Source organism: Phaseolus vulgaris, chromosome 8 (assembly GCF_051622355.1).
Source record: "Phaseolus vulgaris cultivar YP4 chromosome 8, ASM5162235v1, whole genome shotgun sequence".
Classification (NCBI taxonomy): domain Eukaryota; kingdom Viridiplantae; phylum Streptophyta; class Magnoliopsida; order Fabales; family Fabaceae; genus Phaseolus; species Phaseolus vulgaris.
Window position 1 is genome coordinate 38,532,350 of NC_143505.1, and position 18,975 is coordinate 38,551,324.

At 43.7% G+C, this 18,975-nt stretch overlaps 1 protein-coding gene across 1 annotated transcript; it reads left to right on the plus strand.

Moving 5' to 3' along the window:
- Nucleotides 1-9,731: 9,731 nt before the first annotated feature.
- LOC150025575 (uncharacterized) lies at nt 9,732-15,870 on the plus strand. The gene is made up of 3 exons (XM_090294108.1): nt 9,732-10,956; nt 15,042-15,665; nt 15,758-15,870. The coding sequence occupies exons 1-3, from the start codon at nt 9,732-9,734 to the stop codon at nt 15,868-15,870; spliced, it is 1,962 nt and encodes a 653-aa protein (XP_090150234.1).
- Nucleotides 15,871-18,975: the final 3,105 nt, after the last annotated feature.

The window sequence follows — 18,975 nt, forward strand, 5'->3', positions numbered from 1 at the left end:
GAAGTTTCTATGGTTTAAATTTCATAATCCAGTTCGCTCTACATCATTCCAGTTAAATCAGTTAATATCAAGCACAGTTTGCATTAAATTTTTTTTTTCCAGTAGCTAAATTTTTTTGTTTTCTTCATCTACTCTAGTGCTTTTCCTTAAGTATTCTTTTGTGTGCCTACTTTTCTCATTGAGTTCTTTATTTTCTTGATTGTCTTTCATTCTTACTCTTTGAGTTTGTCTTACATATAGTTTTCCTTTTGCAATTACCTTTCCTTGCTTATACCTTTTCTTGTTTGTCTTTATTGTTTCATTGGTTTTGTGGTGGTTGCTTTTGAGATTGGTGTGCTTGCTTTGACATCTTTCATTTGAGGATTCCAAGGCCTCAAGATCAGATTGGTGCAAGGACATTATTTCTTTGAGAGTGACCTATTTTTTTTTCTGCCTCATTTCACTTCGGCATTTTGGCTTAAAACACTCACTGTTTTTGCTAATTTTTGTTTCTTAACTTGTTTGCTGTTTTTGTGTGTTTGCTGTTTTTTATTTGCAAAATGGCTAGCTATTCAAGTGGTGCATCTTACAAACAGCATTCTCCTTCCAAAGCTTCAGTCCTTGGTGAAGAAGAACATAGAAGAAGGAGGCATCACCGTCATTCTCATGAAGAGAGCTATAACCGTGACCAAAGATATCACCAAGTGTTCAACATTGCTTGTAAAAAAGTCCCTAGTTTTAATGGTGATAGTGATCCTAATGTGTATTTAGATTGGGAGACTAAGGTTGACCATTATTTTCATGTGTATAGGGTCCAAGATGACGATAAACTTAGGATAGTTTCTTCATCCTTTTTGGGCTATGCCAAAGAATGGTGGCATAAAATTGTAATGGACATTATATATCGCAAGAAACCTCCCGTGGTTTCTTGGAATGCTTTGAAAGAGTGTATGCGTGCGAGGTTTGTTCCTCCTTCTAGGAAGGAACACTTGTTGAAGTTCCAAAGGCTTCCTCAAGGACATAGGATGGTAGAAGAATACATTAAAGATTTTGAAACAACTTTGACTAAAATGAATATGCATGCTAATGAAGAGTCAAAGCTAAAATGGTTTGTACGTGGTTTGAGAAGAGATATTAGAGAAATTGTAGAATTAAATGAGTACTCTTCTTTAAAGAAAGTGTTTCGCCAAGCCATCAAGGTAGAATCCTATCTTTTGAAAACAACTTTAAAAAATACTCATGATTATAATTTCTACAACTCTTCTAGGAAGGATGCCAACAAAATGTCTACTCAAAATTGTCCTTCCAATTTTTCCAAACAAACCATGTTTCCAAAGAAAGTTTCTACTACAAATCCTTCTAATCCTAAGTCACCTACCCAACCTTGAAATATCAAATGTTTTAAATGTTTAGGTTTTGGGCACATAGCTCTTCATTGTCCACAAAAGCAAATCTTAAAGATAAACAAGGTAAAACAAGACCTACCTCACCCACCTACCACAAGTAAAAAAGAAAAAGACAAAGAAGGCCAAGTTGACATGGATCTAATCCTTTATCCTCCAAGGTGTTTTCCTTCCTTATCTTTTTCCTTACCCAAGGTTCCTATTTCACCACCATCTTGGTTAAAAACTGTTAGGGATAATTTGTTCATACCTCCTAATGGTTGTCACCATTTAAGAGGTTTTTTTCCAAAACATCACATCATTCCCAAACAAATTTTTCCAACTTGGTCGATTTATAGAACCTCCTTTTCTGAAATCCCATTATTTACAAATGCTAAGTCATGTTTACATTTTTCTTCCACTTTTAATTGTAAAACTAAACTGACTTTGTTATATGCAGAGATTCAGAATTCGTGGACGAATTCTCTCCAACTCGAGGAGTATGATGAGAATCAAATAAAGGAGGCTTTTATTAATGGAGGAAGAGGACATCCACCCTCACATTTGAAGTTCTTCCTTCTAGTCTTCTCAAAATTAAAAGAAGACATAAAATAAAGATGAGGCCCAAGCCCAAAGCCCAAGTCCAAGCCCAAGAAGGCCAAAGCCCAAAGAGCCCAAGTCCATCCCATGAGGGGCAAGGCCAAGCTTTGAAATACTCTTGTATAGTTTTAGGAGGTGTGGTTATTAAATAAAGGAGTGTGAAAATGTAAAATAAAGTCACATTACCCATGTGACTTAGGAGAGTGGTGTAGGTGTAGTTTTTGGGAGGTGTCATAGTAGAAAAAGGTCACACCTCCCATGTGACTTGTTTTTGGTGGGAATTTCAAATGAGTTTATTTGAAATTTCCCACCTATTTTTCAGCACCTTAGGCTATAAATAGAGGTGCTTCTTTTGTAAAATTCAGATAGGAATTAATCTAAGAAAACTCTACTCAAATTTTGAGTGATCATTGGAGAGCTTTTGAGCCTTCTTCTCTAGTCTTATCTTGATGGATCCATGGAGTCCTCAAGTGGCGGCAGCACTCTCATCTAGGAGCATTCCACACTTCTAGTGGCGAGATCATCCATCATCCTTCCATCTTCATGAGCAATTCTTCTCTCCTCCCTTTCTTCTTTGTTAATTCTTTGTTCTAGCTTGTTGTCTTGTTGTTGTTTCGGCTATTCTGTTTTTCCAGCACCTATTTGTTGTTCTTGCCTTTTTAATTTCACTTTGTTCGGTTCAAATGTGTTCTTATTCAATTCTTTTCGGTGCTTTTTAGTTTTACCTCTTTTTGTTGGTTCAATTTGACAATATGTGGAACATCCAAATGAATTTGGGATTTGGTACTAGTTTTTGGTGAGTTCTTGTCTTAGAACAATGATCCAACTCTAAGAAAAGTGCCTCAATAATGTCCAGCTCAAGGTGATTCCTAAGAATGTCAAGAATCATTCTCTATATGGCTAATGGAATCACATCACCACTCAACCCTTTTAAGATGGCCCCAACTCCACTACCTTGTTGATTGAAGGATCCATCTACTGAAAGAACCCAACGAAAATCATCTGGATCGGGTTGGGAGTCCTCAGACGAAAGTTCTACCATGAAATCAGCGTATACCTAACCCTTAATCGGTCCTCGTGGTTCATAGTGTATGTCAAACTTGGATAACACCACGGCCCAACGAACCATCCGACTTGCTATATCGGGCTTCTGAAGGACCTTGCAAATGGGCAGATCGGTCATCACAATTACGGTGAAGCTCTGAAAGTAGTGGTGACGTCGCCGAGCTGTAAACACTACGGCTAAGGCGGCTTTCGGGATGGCTTGATATCGAGTTTTCAATCCCTGCAATACTTACTCACAAAATAGACTGGGTTCTGGACTTTATCCTGATCTTGCAAAATGACCGAGCTGATTGCCCGATTTGTAACTGCAAATTAAAGACGAATAAAGGTACTTGGGATCAGCTTACTAAGAACAGGGGGACTAGCCAAGTACTTTTTCAACTTGGCAAAAGCTTCCTCACATTCACTAGTCCACACAAAACTGTTGTTCTTCTTAAGACATTGGAAATAGTTGTACCCCTTGTCTCCACTAGCAGACAAAAAAATGAGAGAGGGCACCCATGCGCCCGATTAGTTGTTGCACCTCCTTCACATTGGTCGGGCTCCTCATCCCTATAATTGTCGCGCATTTGTTAGGGTTCGCCTTTATGCCCCTTTCAGTTAGTAGGAAACCAAGGAACTTCCCTGCTTCTACCCCGAACACACACTTATTTGGATTTAACTTTAAGTTGTACTTCGCTATTGTTGTGAATAACTCTTCCAAATTGACAATATGCTAGTCCTTCCTCTTCGATGTGACGACCATATCGTCTACATACGTCTGCACGTTTAGCCCGAGCATTGGGGCGATGATCCAATCCACTAGCTTTTGATATGTTACGCCAACGTTTTTAAGGCCAAAGGGCATGACTTTATAGAAGTAACTGGAGACCTAGGCCATAAAGGTTGTCTTATTCTTGTCCTTCGGGTGCATACAAATATGGTTATACCCCGAGAACGCATCCAGAAAGCTTAATAACCGATAACCTGAGGCGTTGTCAACCAAGGAGTCTATGCTCGATAGCGGGTAAGAATCCTTGGGACAAGCCTTGTTCAGATCAGTGAAGTCGATACACATCCTTCACTTCCCGTTGACCTTATTTACAAACACAACATTTTCCAACCACTCAAGTTATTGGATCTCCCTTATGTGGCCAGCGATCAAAAGCTTCCGAGTCTCCTCTCGGATAACTAAGCGTTTATCTTCATTGAACTTTCTTCTCCTTTAGACCACAGGCTTAACCCTCTCATCCATGGTAAGCCAATGGCATAAAAAGTATGGGTCTATCCCGGGCATGTCCACGCGAAAGCATTCATGTTCTCTAATATTACATTAACTATGTTATCTTCCAACTTTTGGCACAACGAGGTGCCAAGCTTGAACTTCTTCCATTTTATCTCCCTTTCCTGAACCTCTCCAGCAAGTCCAGGTTGCCTTTCATTGGCGACATCTGCCTATGCAATCCATTCAGGCTCTTCTGCCTAGATTTTGATTGTGTACGTTCCCCTTTGATTCTTCAAACTACTCTCGTAGCATTTTCGTGTTGTCTTCTGATCAGACTTTATGGTAATCACCCCTCCTTTAGGAGAAGCCAACTTCATCTTCATATGGGTTGTGGAGGCTACCGCACCCAACCTGTTCAGGCAAGGTCGCCCAAAACCAAGTTGTAAGCAGAAGACACGTTAACAATGATGTACCTAATAGTAATTGTCCTGGCCGCACTTTCATCGAAAAAAATCGTCCTCAGCTCAACATATCCTTGTACTTCTACCTGATCTCCTGCAAAGCCGACCAAACAACCGTAGTGTGGCCTCAACTGGTTAGGAGATAACTGCAAACCGGTGAACTTTCCCCAGAACATCACATCAATCAAACTCCCTTGATCAATCAAGACTCTGTGCACCTTCCTTCCCACAATGACAACAAATATCACCACCGAATCATCCTCGTGAGGAACCACGTCCTCTAGGTCAGAACTCGTGAAGTAGAGAGTGCGCTCTAGAAGATGATCAAGTCTCCTCGTATCTAGGGACATCACCGCTCGTGCGTATCGTTTACGTTAGGAAGCCGAGCTTCCTCCTCCAGAAAATTCTCCCGAGATGGTGTTCAACTCTCTATGGACCGGTGTCTCATGTGTTTGGTCTCAGATAACAACCTCTCCCTCTGGTTCTTCCTGGCTAACCACAAGATACTCCTTCAAGAACCCTTCCTTGAGCCAGTTGGTGACCCAAGGCTATGCATCGTTCGATGTTGTGCCCAAATGCTTTGGGGAACTCGCATCATCTCTTCGCGAACCCAAATTTTGATTTATCTTATGGGGAAACTTTAGCTTGTTTGGTATCCCTAGCATACTCAGGAGCTCTTTATAGGATACTTGAAATTTGGGTTGAGTTGTTGTTTGTTCCCTAAACTTCACCTTGGGCTCATCTTTCCTAGTTACATATGGTACATACCTCGAGTCCGTTCTATTCTCGGCGGAGGTTTCATTGACCCCCTAGGGCCGACCTCGGTTGCTCTCTTTAGGCTTTAGTTGCCTTGAGCGTGAGCTGTCGTTCTTCCTTAGTACATAAAATGTCTCTGCTGGATTCTTGATTAACGAACGTTCAAAGGCGGCGATCATCATCTCTTCATCATGCGTTTGAAGTTTTACCGTGACCGCGCAAAACCTATTCAAATAATCTTTCAGTGTCTCTCTGACGCTGAAAAGTTCGTACAACCTCGGGGGTTTGACCTTGTTGATCAAGAACCGAGGGAAAGAGGTGATTTGACCATCCGGGATCCCACTGAACCATTGTAGGGTTGTACCTGTAAAAGTTCCCATGAACATCTTACATCAGATGTCATCCGATCCTCCAGAGATGATCATTTGAGCATTGAATGCTGTGAGATGATTTTCAGGGTCCTCTATTCCTGTGAAAAAGGCAATTTTAGCTGTGATGTAATGAGGTGGCACGAGCTCATCCATGATTTCCTGCGATAATGGCTTGGGATTATCTCTCGCTGACAAGTTCAGAGATTGTTCCCTGGTGGAACGTCGGTGACGTTGGTGCAGGATCTTCCGTAATTCCTTATTGGTTTTCTGCAACTCCTCATTGGTTTGCACATCCTCCTCCATAGCTATTCGGGAGGCCTCGATTTCTTCCATCAAACGATCCTGTAGAAGCTCTTATTCAGGTCGGACTTCCGCTCGTATCCTCTCCTACTCGCCCTTGGCTTCTTCTTGGATTCGTTCTTGGATCCGCTCTTTCTCTCGTCTATGCTCCTTGTTCGCTTTGGAGGGCCTTCATGGCATTCATGAGTTGTTGTAAGATGGGGGCATCAATTCCTTCAGATCCCTGCGGGCCTTGCCTTGTGTTTCTCATCACGTTAGAAGGCTCAGTTGCAAATGTGGATGGGATCAAGTTTTATCAGGACCCACGGTGGGCACCAAATGTTCTCGTCGGTTGACTTCAAACAGAATGAATGGGCAAGCTCTTCTTCTGCTTTGTCTCCAATTGCTACTTCAAGGTGGCGCTTCACTAGGACAAAGGGTTACTACTCCGACGATCAAGTCAATGAGAGCATTCAAATATCAAATCAGTTTCAACCTCAAGTATTCAGAAACAACATACCTTTACTAGGGGTCTCAAGCCCCTTTTATAGATTCAGCGATTTTCTCTAATCAGAGCAAGATTTCAACAGGGAGAATATAATCTCAACAAAAAACTTTTTATCGATGATTAAAAAGGTTTTTTTTTTTTAAATTTATGTAAGTCAAAGTTTTTTAATTGACATTAATATCTATATTGGCTAGGAGTGCTCGGAACCTCGTGGTCAACTCGGTTTTTGGACCAGTATGGGTCCAAAGGGTGGGCCATGAGCTCGGTCCAGATACTGGTAAACAGCTCGAAAAAGATAATTAAATAGAAGGAATATTCAGTTTGGTTATAAGATATAGAGTTTCCTCCTCCTAATTAAACTTAGGTCCAGCCCACATTTAGCCTAAGTGGAGCGTGAGGTTCTAGAATTCCTAGCACCTGGAAGAATTCTACAACCTACCTCACATGTGCTGAATTTAGGAGTCACCTTCCCATGTGCCAACATTTGAATTTCCCTCCAATTCTCTTTTCATATTCAGCCCACTCTTGCTATAAATAGAGGAGCTTGGGTCATGTAAAGGCAAGATTAATTCATTAGTGAAATGCTGCCAAATTTGTGCCATTCTCACTCTTTGCCTAAGACTTCTTAGGATTAGGCTTTTAATCTTCCGAAACTTTCACCTACAAGAAGAGTAGGCCTCACCTCTCTCAAATCATACTTCTCATGCACCTTCAAGGCTATCACAACTCCTAGGAGAGCCTTGTTCCACCATCAAACCATGGAGCTTCTGCAAATCCACTCAAAAACCACAAAGAAGAAGACACAAATCCATCATTTGGTATCATGAGCTATGGTTCTACAAGAGCTAAGTGTCTTCTTTCAATTTTATGTTTGTGTTTTTCTTATTTTTGTGTTGTTCTTCACTTGTTCATGTTGTCTTGCTTTTTTTACATTTTAATTTGTTTTAGGTGTTGTTTGAAGAAATTCAATCGGTGCAATGTGTTCAAATTGTTCTTGAGCTTCTAATTTTCACATTTGTGTAGGAACCTATATAGAATTGTTTTGTTGTTTTGTTTTTAGGTTGTTTGAGTCTTGTTTGCAATTCTATTCGGTTCATTATATGTGTCTTGAGTCATTTGATTTTCTGAATCCTATTATGTTTTGTCTAAGTCATGTTTCTCCTAATTTGTCATCAAATCCATGTAGTGCTGATTTTGTTGATAATTTTGGTTTCTTGATTTGATTTCAGTCCAGATCTATAATTTTGTGTTTGTTGATCCTTTGGTGCATTTTTCTTTTAGTTTGAGTTCATATTTGTATATTAGATCCATACAAATTCATATACATTCACTCCATTGTGTTTTTGAAGTTTCTTATTCTGTTTTTAAATTCCAGAATTAGGATTACTCTGTTTTTCAGATTCTGTGCTGGCTGTTTTTTGTTATGAATTTTAAATACGTTGGAGAAAAATTATGAAAATCTGGATTTATACAGTTTGATGTGTTAGAAAATCAAGAAAAAAAAGAATCAAATGAAAAGACAAAATAGAGAAAAAATGATAAATAAATAAAAAAGTGCATCCTGGTGCCAAAAATATACGGTAGTTGAACAGTGATTTTGAAAACATTATCACAATTAATCTGTGCATAGTTTTGGTGTGATTTCAGCGCCAAAAGTTTTCTAAGACATTGAATCGTTTGTGGTTAAAATTTCAGAAGCAAATTCAAAATAGCCAGCTCAGCATAAATATTTTAAGTCACGTTTTGTGAACCTGAATTTTCCAGTAGTGCTGTTTTGGTTTTTCTAATCAATTCTAGTGCCTTTCTTTAGGTTCCTTTTGTGTGTTATCCTTTGTTGAGTGCCTATTTTTATTTGCTTGTCCAATTTCATTCAAAACTCTTTCTAAGTTGTGTCATATAATTCAAATCCATTTGCTGTGGTCCTGTTTTAAAATTTATTTTGTTTCTTTCTTTCATTTCTTGACCTCTAAATTGTTGGTGGATAAAATACAATTGGTGCTTGTTAAGTGGATTTGACTTTGTGGTGAGTCTATCTCTACTTAGTAGGTACTGTTTTGGAGAATTTAATTGTCTAATCATAAGAGGTTAAGGCAAGGAGCAGCAACAAATACAAACACATACACTTTGGAGAACACAACAAAGAAGAGCAATTACAAGCCAAGGAGTGCATAGTATAGGAAATCTGAATTTTAATTTGTGTAATTCAATTTCTTTGTATTTCTTTGAGTTGTAATTACATTCAACCTTTGATTAATTAGTGGACTAATCACGTGTAGACGGTGAGTGTGTCTTCAAAGGCTCCAAGTGTCTAGAAGCCTCACCTTAGGATTCGCCTAGTCTAAAGCTTTGTAGTTAGCAATCTTTAATTGTGCTTAGCTAATTGCTTTACGTTAATTACTTGTTTAACATTGCTTATTTGCTTTATTTGTTTAATTTCTTTGCATTGTTTTCCTTTGCATAAAATTTGACTTTTCATTCCTCATTGTGATCTAAGTAATTTACTTAGAAAAAGAATTGAGTGAAGTTTTTTAGGGATAGATTTTGGTAAGAAAAGACTTGGTACTTAAGAAATCCTAGTGACTCACCTCTCTTTCCTGGAAAGCTATCTTCACTACTTTCCTTTTCTTTCTTGAAGTAAAATACTTTTAAACACAAATCTTTAGTCATGTCAACTCACTCTTCTAAATCTAATGAAAGTGATATAAAGTCCATCAAATCTCTTATAAAACAATTAGCCAAGGACTTTCAATCACTCTCATATAGACAATTGGAGCATGAGGCCCAAATCAAGGAGTTGAGAATGACTAAAGAAAAGGATGAAAACTCTCAAAAATTAAAAAAAAAATACGTTCTCATGCATCTAGTTCTCAAAATCTTGATTCTTTTGGGGAGGAAAGCCTTAGGATAAATGAGTATTATCAACCACCCCCTAGGAGAACTAGAAGAGATAGAAGAGAACAAGAGAACCCAAGAGAGGTTAGGGTAGACCTACCCCATTTCCATGGAAAAGAAAACGTAGAAGTCTATTTAGATTGAGAAATGAAGGTAGAATAATTATTTGCTTGTCATAGAGTGAGTGAAAAGAGAAAAGTACCCCTAGCCACTCTTAGTTTCCAAGCGAACGCTATGTATTGGTGGACGGCTTTAGAAAGAGATAGGCGTCTTCATAGGGAACCTCCCATAGAGTATTGGAATGATCTTAGGGAAACCCTAAGACGTCGCCATATACCCTCCTATTATAATAGGGAGTTGATGGACAAGCTCCAAAGACTCCAACAAAGAACAATGAGTGTAGAGGATTATAGGCAAAAGATGGAGCTATACATGATGAGAGCCTCCATTAGGGAGAATGAGTCCACCACCATAGCTAGATTCTTAAGTGGGCTAAATCTTGAGATAAGAGATAGAGTTGAACTTCTACCTTATCAAGACTTGAATGACTTGGTTCAACTTTGTATCAAAGTTGAACAACAAAATTTAAAGAAAACTTCAAGTCATAAGGAAGGTTCATACTACAATTTCTATCCAAAAAGAGAAATTAAAAGGGAGGAGAGTACATCTAAGGAAACACCAAAAGAGACTCCCAAACCCATAGACAAAGATATCCTCACTCCACCCATTCGCACTAGGGATGTTAAATGTTTTAAATGCTTTGGAAGAGGACATGTGCAAGCACAATGTCCAAACCAAAGAACCTTGTTTTTGAAAGGAATAGATGAATACACTAGTTGTGAAGAAGAGCCTAGTGAGAAAGAAGAAGGGGGAGAAGATGAAAGAGTGTATCCTTTAGAGGGGGAATTATTGATGATTAGAAGAACCCTCAACAACCAAACTAGTGTAACCATGGAAACACAAAGAGAGAACATCTTTCACACAAGATGCAAAGTTTTAGAAAACATATGTTCTCTCATTGTGGATAGTGGTTCATGTTGCAATTGTTGTATCACTAGGTTGGTTGAAAAGTTAAATCTACAAGTAGTCCCTCATCCTAGACCTTACAAGCTTCAATGGATAAACGAAGATGGGGAACTAATTGTAGATAAACAAGTGAAAGTCGAGTTTTCTATAGGTAACTACCAAGACAATGTTTTATGTGATGTAGTTCCTATGGAAGCTTGCCACATCTTATTGGGTAGACCATGGCAATTTGACAAGAAAACCTTGCACAATGGTCTAACCAATGAGATTACCTTCACCCACAAGAAAAAGAAATTTGTACTTAATCCTTTACCACATTCCCAAGTGGTAAGAGATCAAATACAAATGAAACAAAAGAGGGATGAAGAGAAAAGAAAAACCAAAATAGAAAAAGAGAGAACCATCAGGGAGCAAAAGGCGTGGGAGAATAGTGGTCATTCCCACAAGGTCATTCAACAAGACAATCCATCTAAAAATACCTTTGAAAATATGCTTCTTGTTGAACAACCTAGCCTTATCTTTTGTAAAGGAACACTTGCAAGCTTAGTGAAAAAGGAATCCTTAAAGGAGGATTGCCTAGACAAAAATGTAGTAAACTATTTTGAATATGTGCTAAGATATCACCAACAAGTGAAGGTCAAGTTATCTATAGGCATCTATAAAGAAATTTTTTTATGTAAGGTAATGCCTAAAAAAACTTGTTATGTCTTATTGAGACAATCATTGAAAAGTGTTAAAATTTCCATGATCAATGGTTGTACCAACGAGACTACCTTCACACATAAAAGAGAAATTCTTCATGAAGGAGAACTCATGGGCCAATTTAGAGTTGATAAAATTCTAGATCTTTTAAAAGGAAAATTCTTTTGGTCACCCATGAGAAAAGATGTTCAAAGACATTACCCTAAATGCATTTCTTGTTTTAAAACTAAATCTAAGGCAATATCTCATGAACTCTATACTCTTTTACCTTTTGCAAATGCTCCATGGGAAGACATAAACCTAGATTTTATATTAGAGCTTCCTAGGACAACAAAAGGTTTTGAATCCATTTTTATGGATATGGATAAGCTCTTCTCTAGAGAAGTGATAAAACTTCATGGTTTATCTCTAAGCATAGTGTTGGATAGAGCTCCAAAATTTGAAAACCATTTTTTGAGGATTCTTTTGGAAAAACTTGGAACTAACTTGTACTCTTCAAATTCTTATCATCTTCAAACGAATGGTCAAAATGAAATTGAAAACATAGCTCTTTCTACTATGTCTAAAGTAATCATGAGAGGCAAACACAACTCTAGAGATGAGAATGCATACAATAGAGTAGTTCACAAGACTACTAATATTTCTACATTTGAGGTTGTAAGTGGGCTTAATCCTCTTTCCTCTTTTGATTTGTTACCATTTCCTAATCCACAAAGATTTGTGTATAAGGAAAAAGTAACAAAAACTAAATATGTTAAAATGCATAAGAGGATTAAAGAACAAATAAAACAACCAAAAGAGAAATATTGTAAAAAGTTGTTGTTCCGTCCGGTTGACCTGGGACGTCTTCGTGCGCGACCTCAACCGTCAGCTAGGGACTCCTTCCCACTGGTTACCTGTGGATTCCTGCAAAGAAGAAGGACAAAAGGGCGCCCTAGCGGCCGTTTGCACTCCGACGCTCAAGTCAGCCAGCAAGAAACACCAAAACTATGCACCTCCGTATCGGAGCACCGCGTATGGCACTCGGAAGGTGGTAAAAAGGAAACTATGTCCAGTGTCTATTTCTCCTTCTAGCAAAAATCCTTCCCTAGTCCCTTGTGCGTAACCTCAAGGCTCGAGCAAGCAACTAGAGAGTCTCTGGGAAATTTGCCAAAAGTTCCAACCCTGTTTCCAACATTCCCGGCGCTATTTAAACTGCCCAAGCATTTAAAGTGCCTTAAAGCGCTTTTAATCATAAACGTAACGCACTTAATTAACGCGTCTAATTAGAAAACGTAGCGCATTTAAGACGTTGAAACGCTTGGGAGCCTTTATAGTACCTTAAACGCTCGAAACAGAAACTATATTGAATGACTTTAATTACCTGGTACCTGACTAAGTGGTGTTTCTATTCTGGCCTGGCTGTCGTACACGTGGAGGGCCTCACAGCGCCGTGACCCCATCTGGGGACGTTTCTGCCCATCTGGGGACGTTTCTACGTGTGAGTCCTCCTGCTTGGGAGTGCTACTGCGCAAGGGGTGACTTTTTGGGTGCCAACTCATGCCCCCAATCATCTAGTCACTCACTTTGAGAGCGTATCTGCCTTCCCCTCGTACCCTGCACCTAGCTGCCCTGGGCGTGACCCTCCCCTTGAGTCGTATCTGCCCCAAAGGCGTCTTTGAGGCGGCAGGGGTACTTCACGAGTCAGGCTGCCCTTCACTGGTGCTATCACTATGGCCTTGAAGCCACCTTTTCCTTCTCTTTATCACTGTCCCGGATCATCGGGACCTAAGGCCTTCCCACGGCGTCGCTCCCTCCATAGTCTTTCCTACCCATGGGTATCGGGGAACCACACTGTGATTGCCTTGCCTTAGCGATATTTGATCTTGGCGACGCCCTGGTTGGGCGACGCCTTCACCTAGGCGACGCCTTCACCTAGGCGACGCCTTCACCTAGGCGACGCCTTCACCTAGGCGACGCCTTCACCTAGGCGACGCCTTGCCTTGGCGACGCTTCCTCTTGGCGACGCTGGAACTTGTCGTCTCTTCATCTAGGCGACGCTTTGTGTTGACTTTGACTCCAGGCGTTGACTTTGACCTTGACTTTGTCAACGCCCGGATACGGGACGGTACACAAGCCCCCCAATCTTAAGCCGAAGACTTGTCTTCAGCGCAAAGACTAAGGCCTCGCCCACGTCGTCCACGTGTCGCCCTGATGACGTGTCATTCCCTGCTGACTCAACAATTCTCGAATCGTTGACGTGACACTCTCTGAACCCTAGGGGCACTCTTAATGGTTGATTGGACATCCTCTGAAGCGGGGAGAAACACCTTTTGGGCCACGCTTAATCGCGCGCCACGTGGCCCATCGCACGGCCAGCCTCTGGGGTCCCTTGCGCTTCCCTTGGGCGCTTAATCCTTTGACACGCGGCAGGATCAAACGGCTCCTGATTAGCGCCTCTTGGGTTGCAAGTGTAACGTTTAAGTTACCCCAAACCCCGCGCTCACACCCACTGTTTCATCCATTCTCTCTGCATCTCCGTACTGTTCATCACCTTCAAGCCTTTCTCTGCAACTTCTGCTCTTTCTTTCGCGCTCTCCTTCCTCCCTTACCTCGAAAACAAAGGTATGATTTTTGCACATCCCGACTCCTCTCCTTCGTCGCATTGCATATTTTATCGAACTGCCTGGGACTGTTTACGCTGTGTTCTTCCGCTCCTCCGTTCTTCTCTGTTTCCTTCTCCTTCTTTCTGGGTTTTCTCGCATGGGTAGTATTTCCTAGGGTTTTATCCCCTTTTCTGTCTTGGCATCGCTTTGTTAAAACCTTTTTTCCTTTCTTCTTTCTCCAGCTATTTATTCACACCATGACGCGCCCGAACGCAAAGTCTGGTTCTCCTCCCAAGACCCCCAAGTCCAATTACAAAGCTTTCTATACCTGGCCCCCGACGAGCTTTTGAACGAGTGCACCAGCCTGACATCCTTTCAAGACCTGGAGAATCACCGTGGGGACCCCCACTTGTATAACTTTAATGCCTTCTGCCGCACTCACGACGCGTACATCTCCGTTCGTCCTGGCCGACCGGGGGAACCTGTGTGTGTGGATGACAGACCGAGAAAGGGGAGTCCCTTCTTCTTTATGTACCAGACGGTGTTTAAACGCGTTGGGGTGCGCCTCCCCTTCACACCCTTTGAGAGGGAACTCCTTACGGAAATTAACACAGCCCCCGCCCAGCTCCATCCCAACAGCTGGGCATTCGTAAGGGGCTTCCAAATTCTCTGCGGGCACCTGGGCATCCTTCCTTCCGTGGATGTTTTCTTGCATTTCTTCGAAGTGAAGAAACAGGGGAAAAGCTTTTGGGTGAGCTTCTCCGGCATCGCGGGCAGGATCGTCCTCTCCCTCTTCCAGAACTCCTATAAGAACTGGAAAGCAAAATTCTTTAGGGTGTGCAACGCCAAGCACGACCCCACGGCCTTAGACGGCTTCCCCTTATACTGGACGGAGCACCCTAAACTGCTCAGGGTCAAAACCCTAGATGAGCTATCCCCTGCTGACAGGGAGGTGTGCAAGGCCTTGGCTGGCCTAGGGATCGTCTTTGATACATTGAAGCTCATCGCGAGCGAATACAACGCTCACGCCCTGACTACATACTTTGGTATGGAGACCCTCCCCTTACCATCTTTCATTATCTGTACCTTACTACCAAATGTTTGTTCCTCTGGCCTCTTTCACCTGTCTTCCATTATACCATGTGATTCGCGTCTCTCGTTTCTACGCGTTTTGTGATTTTGCATAGTTGCTTTGGTTTTGACTTCTGCTGCTTGGCTTATCTGAATGCAGGATCGGTGATGGGCGCTTCCAAAAGGATGATGCTGGCGAAGGCGATAAAGGACGCTCGTGCTGCCAAAGCGGGCGCCTCTTCCGTCCCTGCTGCTGACCCGAACCCCCCATCAACCCTGCCTCTGCCACCACCAACCACTACCGAAGCTCCACTAGGCTCATCTTCACCGTCCCCACATAGCCCTGAGGCGCTTCAGACTCCTGGCTCTCCTCTGCCCATTGCCGCCGTTCCTCTGGCCGTGGCCTCATCGCCGGCCCCAACTCCCCTCGACAAAGGGAAACGGGTCTTGGAGATCATATCCGACGATGAAGACTCGGATGGCGTGGCACCCTTCAAGAGGAGGAAATCTGCCAAGGTTCCCCTCCTACCAGAGGCGTCACCCCAGGGAGAGGACTCTTTCAGAGACAACCCTCCAAGCGCTACCTCCCTTCCCCCCACAACTGTCCAAGAAGATATAGGCGAAGGCGCCGAGTCTGCTCCACCTCCACCACCGGCAGAGGTCTCTGCTTCGCCTGCCCCCGTCGCTGCCGCCCCCGATTTTATCGCCATCCCTCACCCAATCATGCATCTGATGAGGGGCTTCAGTGGTGGAACAATGCCAAAGGGCTCCGACAGGAAGGAGGGCATGCCTTTCTACTTGGGGGCCTTCTTGGCGGTGGCCCTTGAATGGCGCGCCCAGGCCAGAAATGCTGTTCTGCAGACTCAAACCCTCCAGGCCTTGGAAACAAAGGTAGCTGCCCTGGAAGAGGAAAAGAAAACCCTGGAATGCCAAAACGAGGCCTACCAAAACGCTCTGAAGCAGGCTCAAGAGGCCAAGGAAAAGGCTGAAAAACAACTGGCGGAGGCGATGGGGTTCCAGGCTGACTTCTACACTCGGGAAGTCGCCCTCCAAGTTCAGATAACGAGCCTCCAAGACTTAATCGAAGCTGACGAGGAAGTTCAAAAGGACTTGAAGGACCGTTGTTGTGAGCAGGCTGACGAAATGGAGCGGATGGAGGGGGAAATGGCTACCCAGGCCAAAGCTATGGGCCTTCTCCAGGTTAACTACGACAAAGTGCAGGTCGAGGTCAGTCGACTTCGTGTGGAGAAGGAGGCTTTGGAGAAGCAGGTAGCTTCTGGGGACGCCATCATTGAGGAGCTAGAGAAGGACAAAAAGACCCTCATCCAGGACATGGCGGGCACTTTCGAGGAGGGATTCCAGGAGGCTCTGGCCCAAGCTGTCTGCATGAATCCGGGGATCGACATTTCCAACTGCGATTCCACTCACTACATTGTTGATGGAAAAGTCGTGCCCCTGGAAACGGACGATTGAACCGCCACCCTCGATCATCACTTTACCCCTTTACACTTGTTTAACCTTCTTTGATAAACTTGTAATTCTTTGAATTGTCTGTACTTTCGTTACAACTTTGAGTTTTTGCATGATTACCTTCGTGTCTTTGCGATCTATAATTCCGCCTGTGTGGTTTTACTTTCGTCCTTTGACTTCACGTGCTTCAGTTGTTTTGGCTGTACTATACCCGTTACGCGTCGATGCCTACGTCCATGGAGAGGCTTGTCTAATGGGGTCGTATCGTCCATGGGGTGTCTCTAACACCAAGCGATCCGTCCCTTGATTCTTAATGCCCGGCGCCCACGCCTAAGGAGAGGCCTGCTACAGCAGCGCCGTATCGTCTCCGGGTGTCTAAAACGCCGAGTGCTCTGGGGGGGGTCGTTCCCTCCATGGTCTTTCCTTCCCATAGGTATCGGGGAACAACCCTGCCAGTGATTCGCTGGCGTTTGGCGATCTCGTCTCCCTCCACAGTCTTTCCTACCTGTGGGTATCGGGGAGGCGACGCCAGTAACTAGCTTTGCCTTCTTCGATTTCGTCTCCCTCCGCAGTCTTTCCTACCTGTGGGTATCGGGGAGGCGGCACTGCTGATATTTGGGTTGGCGACGCCCGCAACGTCTCATGCAGGCATCGCCCCTTGCGTCTTTCCTGGCGACGCCCCGAGCGTCTCGTGCTGGCGTCGCCTTGGGTGTTATCTTTACCTTGGCGTTGACTTTGTCCTTGGCCCTGGTCGACGCCTGAGGACAGCGGAGAGCTCAAGGTTTCGCCTGCACCATCCACGTGGCGCTTCTTGTATTGCTAATGGGACGTTCAGTCATTCGACTTGGTCCTGACTCCTACTGTGCCCCTGACCCACTCTCGACGGCGCATCGTACTATTGGGCATTCTGTCGATACGACATTTTCTGATTTTAACCAGTGGTGCCAGGGCCATCCTTCCATCTTCTGCCACGTGGCTCAATCGTGCGGTGCATCCATTCGCGTCGATTAGCGCTATAACTGCAATACTTCCATTTGCGTCCTTTGGTGCTCTAACCGTAATATTTGATTCTTTAAAGCTTTGAAACTGTCCTCATCATTTCTGCACCTTTCGTAACCTACTTGCACCCTCTCTGCTTGCACCCTTCTTCTTCTTGCACCCTTCTTCTTCTCGCGAAGAGTTCTTCCAGTGTTCGTTCCCCCCAACGTTTTACCCTTGCCAAGACTTCAAACCTCCCTGATTCTGTTCAAGAATGTCTTCTCGTTCTACTCCTCCCAGGGTCAACCCCAAGGACCTGTATCCTTGGGCTTCGAGGGAGCTTCTTGACGAATGCTCCTATTTGCTCTCCACCAGGGCCATAAGGGAACACAAAGGGGATTCATGCTCCTATAATCACCGTGCCTTCGCAAGGAGGCACGACGACGACATTGCCGTGCTCCCTTGCACTCTAGGGGAGCCAGTGTGTGGAGACGAACAGGCCAACGACGGGGTCCCCTTCTTTTACTTCTATCAGGTGGTTTTCAAAACCATAGGCGTGCGCCTGCCCTTCTCCAGGTTTGAGAAGGAACTGCTGACGGAGATCAATGCCGCTCCGGCCCAGTTATATCCCAACAGCTGGGCTTTTGTCAAGGCCTTTGACATCCTTTTCGGGTTTCTGGGTAGGGCACCCTCGGTCGACATCTTTCTTCACTTCTTCGAGGTGAAGAGGCAAAGGCACAACCTCTGGGTAACTCTCAGTAATGTTCCTGGCAGAGTTCTCCTGACCCCCTTCCAAAACTCATTCACTGGGTGGAAAGGCCGGTTCTTCAAGATCTGCTGCTCTGACCTCGTTCCCTCCGCCCTGGATGGTTTTCCACTGTACTGGGTGAGGGAGACGAGGGCCCTCAAAACCAAACCCTTCAAGAAACTGGCCCCAAATGACCAGGTGGTCTACCGGATTCTTGCTGAGGCGGGAGGTTTTGACTCTGTACCGCCCTGGTGGTCGGGTATGATGACGTGGCACCTTGCTACAGTGTAGGCGTGTTGGCAAGGCGCCAGGTTGGCAGTTAAGAAGGAAGTCGGGAGGCACGTGTAGTCGCCGATTGTTAAGTTGGCGTGTTCCGATTTCCAGTTTACCAGAATAGGCGATCGCCAGGTTGAGGATGGAGTCGCCAGATGCAGACTCAGGCGATCAAGCAGTCGGAGATCGCCAGAACAAGCACATCGCCGAGGATGAAGGAGAAGCAGATTATGAAGGCGGCCGGCGAGACCACAGGGAAGGTGTATGAAGGCCCTAACTCGCCAGTTTCAGTAGAGATCGTACTCCTAAGTTAGCTATGCATTGGGCAGTACCATGCATAGGTAACTTAGCCAAAATGAGAGTAGAAGCAGCGCCAAGTCAGGGAGCCTCCAGATGATGGCACGTGTACGGTTGGATACGAGCCACGTGTCCAAGTCTGTAACTGCCAGGAGAGAGAAAATCACCAGGTATATAAGAGCTCTTAACGGATTTTCTGAGGTACGCACGTTCAGTTCATACACTTTACGCTTGCGAGTGACAGAGCTGTTGTGAGAGAGAGTTTTGGCACGGTTCTTGTTCTTAGTATTTGGTGATACCGTCACTGACTTGAGCGTCGGAGTGCGAT

What these genes read in the sequence shown, in the direction of transcription:
- LOC150025575 (XM_090294108.1), top strand. Translation starts at nt 9,732, where the DNA reads ATGTATTGGTGGACGGCTTTAGAAAGAGATAGGCGTCTTCATAGGGAA. An exon ending in AAAGGCGTGGGAGAATAGTG is followed by an intron (nt 10,957 to 15,041) that starts GTCATTCCCACA and finishes ATCTGAATGCAG; the next exon opens with GATCGGTGATGGGCGCTTCC. An exon ending in GGGCTCCGACAGGAAGGAGG is followed by an intron (nt 15,666 to 15,757) that starts GCATGCCTTTCT and finishes CAAACCCTCCAG; the next exon opens with GCCTTGGAAACAAAGGTAGC.